General features: G+C 29.8%; 1 protein-coding gene across 1 annotated transcript; it reads left to right on the top strand.

Moving 5' to 3' along the window:
• The first annotated feature begins 4,647 nt into the window (after nt 1-4,647).
• Nucleotides 4,648-7,698, top strand: LOC146533384 (stress-associated endoplasmic reticulum protein 2). Its single transcript, XM_085194622.1, has 3 exons — nt 4,648-4,786; nt 5,858-5,972; nt 6,802-7,698. Exons 2-3 carry the CDS (start codon nt 5,886-5,888, stop codon nt 6,907-6,909), a joined length of 195 nt encoding a protein of 64 aa, XP_085050748.1. The 5' UTR covers nt 4,648-4,786; nt 5,858-5,885; the 3' UTR covers nt 6,910-7,698.
• Nucleotides 7,699-7,813: the final 115 nt, after the last annotated feature.

The raw sequence follows: 7,813 nt of genomic DNA, 5'->3' as shown, positions 1-7,813 counted from the left end.
TCCATCCTCCCATATCCCATATGCGGGACATAGCGTGAAGCTAAATATGTAATTAAAATATTGACAGACAAACATTAGAGAACACTACCTATTGCCCATATACCTATAGAATAGGCTCTCACTGCCTCCATACGTAGTTATTACATAAAGAAAAAAAAACATACCTACCACGCTCAAAACTTGATACTTTCTTATAATTTAGTCAAATTTTTTTAAAAAATCTATAAAAAGCGCGCGAAAATAGTTTTTTTTTTCTTTTTTATTCTGCGTGACTTGAGTTGTGAAGAGGTTCGACGTAATGCAAGTAGCGTCGACCACACGTATGAAAAATTAACCAAAATCCAATTTAATGGTTTATTATTAACAAGCGATGTGTGAAATCCGTGTGGGCCGTAATCTTTCGATGTCGATCGTTTCTTTTTTTTTATAAGTAGGTATAGATATAATAAAATGTTTGTTTACTCTGTGGAGTAATAAAATATTTTTTTTTATCTGTTCTAGGATGCATGACGTTGGTCATAGCTTTATTATGTTTTACTAAGGAATAAAATAATAGTAATATTAATTAGAGGCCGTCGTGAAGCTGTGTGCGACCGTAATCGCGTGTGTTGTGGCTTCGATTTCCGCTCGGGAAATTCAATTATTTATTATTTTCATTTGTTCGCTCTGGTAACAAGATAAAACAATGTTTCGAAAGTTCTAGAGTGTAGTTATCTTCCGACACCCTGAGATGTTATGATACGGCGTGAAGCTAAAAAATATATATAAATGATATTAAAACTAGTTTTTAAATTTTTTATAAATGCTTATTATGCGTGTTAGCTTTACAAAAATCATATTTATTATGTATTTTAGCTTCCAAACCGCTACGTTTAGATAGACATGAGATAGATAGGTGGATACTTAGCGTCCAAACCATCCCTCGTTTCAGCGTGAATCTAAAATTATACAAACCGGGGCCGACGGGCGTAACCCGATACACCCCACCTCCCCTAACGCGAAACGTATGCCGCTCAATACTAAATTGGATGGCGTTATGCCGAAATATGCAACAATGTGCTTCATTAATATGAAGGACTTTGGTGATGCTTTTTTACCATGGTACCAGAGCAAAGAAATCAAAATAGTATAAATAATAATTATCACGAGTGATCAGGAAAACCCGTCGTGAAGAAGCGACAGCTCAGGTACAACGTCTGAGTGTAAACGTGACTTTTTGGTGTTGTGCGTTCAATTTTCACTTGGACTCCATTTTCTCTGGTATAGTCGTCTGGTAAGACGAACAACGGGGTTGAGTTCTGTTACTCGAACCTACTAGAAGTTAGAATCTTCTTCTCAAGTTAGGAAATAATATGTTTAACGGCACAGAAATTAAAGTGTATTTTAAATTACTAGTAACTTTTTGCCTAAAAAATAGTAAAATAATGGAGCACACCGCATTAAACCGTCCACGCAAGGTGCAGACAGAACAGTACAGTCACTTACGCAATTGTTTAAACAATGCTCTAATAAAATATCGTATTTCGAGAACGCATCCTGGACCATTGTGATAGCTGTGAGCGTTCTTTCGCTAAGGGTAATTAAATAAAATGGAAGGTACCTATCTATGGTTAGATTTGATTTAGTTTTTAACGTAGAGTTTTAAATAGTCAGTTGTTAGGCCAGTTGTAGCGCAGGGGTTCAATACTTTGACTGTAAGTAGGACAGGTAGTGAGTTCAATTCCCACTCGAGGAAATGAAATATTTAATATTTTATGCATATAGAAATATCTCATCTGTCTACTATATGAGAGGCAAGTGTATAAGACACTCTGTTTCTCAATTTTCGCACAATTTTCGAGACAGCCGGTACCGAGCTGATGATTGAGTGGAATTTTTCAAAGGTTAAAGGTTAGGTGGGTAAATCATTCTAGCTTAGGCTCTTATGTCTACGTAATTTACAGCTCCGAGCAAATTCTAATATAAGTATTATATTATAGTATTTGGTAGGGGAGAGGTGTTTTTAGTTATTTTTTAACTATGTACTTATAAATAATTACATTATTATTCCCTAGGTTCACTACCAAAACATTTTAAAATACAAACTATCTTCAAAAATATCGAAAAATACCTTCGTACTAAGTAACCTACAAAAATGTTAACAAAAGCCAGTTACTTCCCATCACATCCATGCCCCAGCAAGGTGCAACCAGAAGTGAACAGTCACTTACGCAATAGTGCTGTAATAAAATATCGTGTTACGAATACACATCCTGGCGTGCTACGGTTATAGGGGATGAGGGCTGCTCTTTTTTTAACAAAATGACTATTTGTTTTATTATTTATTGTGGTTTTTTTTTATATTAATATTGTCGAATTTATGATTTTGGTAATTTTGCTTATTTGTTTTTTTTTTCTTGATTAGGTAGGTATTGGGTGTCGAAAAATTACTTTTCATTAAATACTTATAAAATTTAAAATATGAAACAGTTATTGGAATATAGTAGATACATCTACTATATACTCTATTATAGAGTAAATTAATGAACTATTTGAAAGTTGATAGTGGGTTTGATACTCCGGGAAATATTTTTTTTTTCCAACCAAAAGATGATAACGCGTGGAATTATGTTGCACCATTTAACAGGCATGTCAGGCAACCTTTAAAGAAATACATCGTTTCTAATGTTTGACAACTATCTATTAGGTCTCTATCTATTACCTATATAAAAACACATCTTTTGATGTGTCAAGAATCAAGATAATTTTTACTTAACTTTACTAATTACTTAGTAGGATTTCTCATTTCTACTTTAAATTTGTGAAGTTTTATGTACTTAAAACGACTTGCTACATATAAAAAGATTGTTTATTTAGATACACGCGTAAGAGACTAAAATTAGTTTTTATTATTAATAAAAATAAAGTATCAACTACAGTATTCTATTATGAGAGTTAAGTTACATTAATTATTAGACTTCATTACTTTTAAAGATGTAAAATTTAAATTTCAAGAAATTAAGAAAATTAATAAAATTATAAGCTAAATATCAACATATTACCTATATCTATAGATACAACTATCTATTTCAGTTACTTATAACCTTCTCCCTTCGATATTCGAATTCAAATGACTTATTAGGGGCGTGGCCAGGCGTTGTCTATTCCCACCAATCAGAGAACAAGGATCACCCTCACAGGATAATGAATCATTCTGATTGGTCACATTCCTGACACCTATCATGTCCTTACATCCTATATATATCTGTCTCTTTTGTTCCTACAAATACAGTGTATGTCTATCTCTTTGTACTTAAGGAGCAAGTACTTTTATCTTTGAGGTGTTCTATTGACTTATCTAAATTACGTCTTTGTCTTGTTACTTCTAATAAATTATATAAAGGTTTCTAAAAAAATGGCAGTATATCAAATTTCTATGGATATTTATATTCTATCTCGCAATGTAATATGTATCTAATATCCTTATTATCTAGATAATAGTTAGATAAGTAGGTAGGTACTTCAAACATTAATAACCGTAGTAGGTACCTATTCACTTACTTAGGTACCTAAGATCTCAATCATGCCTACTTAATAGCTAGGTATACAATTAGAAGATGCAAAAAACATTTTATTCTTTAAAATAAGTTATAGGTGGTTAGCGGGAACCTGGTAACCAAGTGTACACTGTTTCTATTAAAACACTTCCATTCCCCTGTTCCCCACGTTTCACCGAATTCTAAAGGCATTGCGTGTTGAATGGCGGAACTCAACATCGCGCTTTGCCTCGTTACCAGGGCGAGGAAATTAAAATATTAAATATTTAATTTACTCGAGTGAGAATCAAACCCACATCTATCCCTTGTCTAGGTACCACGACGGCCTCATGAATTTTATATTATATTTATTTTTCATAGATATCTGCTTAATAATTCGTATTACCTTAATAATTTTACATTGATCTTAATCTTTGTCGTACAGAAAAAAACGACATATCTCTTCATGTAGAAAATACTTAAGACGTCAATAGACCGTTCATTAATCTTAATTACTTAATAGTTACGCGCATAAGTACCTACTTCAATTGTCCTTTACAATTAACAGAGGGCAATTCATAACTCAATTTAGTAATTACGACATAATTATGGCTTACAATAAACTATACCTATTTATTCAAACATAATAATCGACACCTGAAATAATAAGGTTCTTTTAGTAAATTCTATAATTGCTAAAAATAATGGATAATAACTCCAATATAATTGTATACTTCTCATAACAAAATAAATATAGCTGCCAAAGTGAGTGTGAAATTATTTATCAGCGCCATCTAGTGGTCAAAAGTTATAATTAATCCTGCTAGTTCCACCTATTGGGGAAAAGCTTATACAATAAAGAGTTATTGTATAAGCTTTTCTCAGCCCATAAGCTTGTTTAGCAAATAGTTTTCATTAAGTTTACTAGGTGGCGCTTTCATCGGTTAAAATTATTTATCAAATTTATTTAAAAATAAAACGCGAATTTTAACAATTAAATATTTTTTTAACTTAATTATTTTTTATTTATTTTATATTTGAAAACAGTGAATAATATAATTACAAAAAAATATTTTCTAATGATGGCAACACAAAACTGACGCGTGTCAGCTCGCGCAGGCGCAAACAACAAAAGGAATTTCGTGAAGTGACGTACAAACGCGACGTGTTGACGTTTAATAAAGTCGCTTCGGCAAATTGTTTCACTTTTACATACGTGTCAAGATAGCTTGTGCGTGTTTGGCTTAAAAGCCTTTAATTTTAAGATTATTGTAAGTATTTTTTATCAATTCTTTACTTAGAATAAGTTTTTTTAGTGCATATTAAAAGTTTTAACCATTTCTATTTAAATTGTCAAGTATATCCAATTCAAGGTATAATATTTACGTTATGGAAAATCTAGAACGATTTCTCGTTAATCACTTGCTGTTAACTTAGCGTTAAATTATATATTATCGGTGCAAAATGCAAGCAATATTTATCCCAAATTTTCGTTTTAATATATTTGTTTCGAGCTACTTTCTATTTTAGAAACTAAACAGCTGTGCAAACATTTTTAGTTCTTTTTTGTATTGTTTTTATGTATAGCTAAATAAAACTACGCAATTCCTGTGTATCTTGTAGCTTTTAAAAGTATCTTTATTTAATTAAATATACCTCACATGAAGATTAATTGATTTATATAGCATATATGATTGGGCAATAAATATTTATTTTCTATGTTACCATATGGAACCCCATTTATCTAACTAAAATCCAATACTCTATGTAACATATGTGTATATTTATTTACATTTTTAAAGTGTTATTCCACACTAACGATAAAAAATGCTTTAGAAAACATATATAAATTAAGATAGTGGGATCAAAACCTGCACTTCTTAAATACATTATTAAAAGGCATTTGTAGGAGTCTCTTTACATTAGAAATGTTGTTTTCCAAAATATATTTCTTTTATGTTCATTTGATTTTGCTTTCACTTTACTGTAAAATTAATTGCAATTTTCATGCTTTCTTTTAGGAATTAAACTATGAGGTAGCTTTTATTTGTATATTTAATTATTTTATGTTGATTTCTGTTCAAATTCTTATGTCTATAAATCAGCAACATAATGTCTGACTAAATGAGACAGTTATGGTATCAATTTCCATTCAGGGGAATAAATCATTTTCATTTACTTATTCTGGTAAGAAGATAAAGCCCAGCGTTGAGTTCCACCACTCAATAAGCAATAGGTATAATGCACTAGGTTTCTTCTGCATACCCCTGCCATATGCGAGATACATTGAGAAGATATAAAAAAAAGAAATAAGTAATAAAGTAAAATTTAACTGTTTCCAGGACAAATATCACTGTTTTTACAAGAAGAATGGCGCCCAAACAGAGAATGCGTATTGCAAATGAAATTGCAAGCAAAAACATCACCATGAGGGGGAATGTTCCTAAAACCACTAAGGTAATTTTTTTATCTTACTCTTGACTTTCCACATAGTAGGGTAGCTAATGAGAGCATAAAGAAAATTTAAGATATTATGCATTAAATGGGCCGACCTAACACCATGCTTGTCATAAAGGGAAAATGAAAATCAATAGTCTTTCTCTTTCGAAGGGATTGAACCCACAACCATGTTTACAGTCAGTCAGGGGACAGTGCCAATGCAACAATTTTTTATAATTTTATTTGATAGAAACTTAGTCAACTTTTAAAATAACAGATTTAACAACAAATTTAATCATTAGACACTCCACAATCTTTTATTATATGTACTAATTAATCTTGCATTATCACTGATAAATTCTTGTTTTCATTTATTTTGTTCTTTTATCTTAAACAATTTATTATTGAACAGTGATTACAATGATTTAGTAACTAAACAATTAAATTCGTTAATATTAAACTAATTATATTTTTAAAATCATATTAACTAATGATATGATTACCTTTTCTAAGTATGCTCTTATATATCAAAAACATAATTACTAGATACCATTTTGTCACAGCGGGATAGCATCTGACTGTAAATGCAATGGTAGTGGGCTCAATCCACACACATGGTGTTGGTTTATTTATGGAGGAGAATTGAATGTTGTATATTATGGCTTTCTGTTTATATGTCAGTATTACTTTAAAAATAATTATAATTTCAATCTCTAACAGTAATATAATTATAATATAGAAGAAAATGTATTATGATTTATAATTCATTAATTAGCAATATCTTTTCATCAATTTTTTTTATTATTTATGTTTATTGCGACTGACATGTTATTTTCTTTATTTCCAGGAAAAGGACGATCAATACCCCGTAGCACCATGGTTACTAGCTCTTTTCATTTTTGTAGTTTGTGGCTCGGCCGTCTTCCAAATCATTCAATCTATTAGGTTAGCCTAAACCTGTGATTCCCCGACTGATAATTTTAGTATCACGAAATTGTGGCTAAGTATTCTTCCTTTCATCTTTCTTTTACTTTCCATCCTATCAATTAAACATATCCCTTCTAATATATTTTATAATTCTATTTGCCAAATGTAAATATTTTTTAAATAAATGTTCAGAAGGGCCTTAATATTATTTGATTTAATTATGAATTATTTTAATAGAAAAAATAAATTTATAAATACTAATTGTTTTTAACATACTTTTGCCACAATTTCTAGAAAAAATTGTAACATCTTCATTACTTTGTATGAATGAAATATACACATGTATATATATTTGATTGATATAAAGCCTATCCATTTTTCCTGTAGCTGCAAATGCAATCTGTGTTTAGACTAAGCTCAGGTAATCTCTTTGTATGTACTATATTCTTGTATATTGTAAAATAAATATAAGCTTGGCCCGCACTTGAGAATTTTTATAGTACCTTATTATTATTATATTAAATAATAGTTAATTTAATTATATGTTTTTAATATATAATTATATTTGGTTGTCAAGTGTGGTCTCAGCTTTACTTTTAAGGTGCATTTCGACCAAGAAATTTAATTTTCATTCCTTAATTTTTTTATTATTAAATTAAGTTCAACGCACAAATCATAATTTTGTTTCTGCAAAGTTATGTTGACTGTAATTTTATTATGTTGAATATGTTTCTGTCCCAATGTTATGAAATTATTTGTCGGTACTATTTATAATTTTAAATGTAAATTATTTGATTAAATACAGTATATTTGTCTATTTGTGTTTTATTTTTTTATTTGAAGTTTTTCTTTTAAGAATAGAAGTATAATATGTGAAATAATAAATTAATTTTCTTATTTTAATTTTCTTTTAATGTTTTTTAAATATTTTT

Source organism: Heliconius melpomene, chromosome 12 (assembly GCF_056956725.1).
Source record: "Heliconius melpomene rosina isolate 202511_hmr_F chromosome 12, ASM5695672v1, whole genome shotgun sequence".
Taxonomy (NCBI): Eukaryota; Metazoa; Arthropoda; class Insecta; order Lepidoptera; family Nymphalidae; genus Heliconius; species Heliconius melpomene.
Note: the sequence above shows the minus strand (reverse complement) of the source record. Positions and strands in the feature narration are given on the sequence as shown.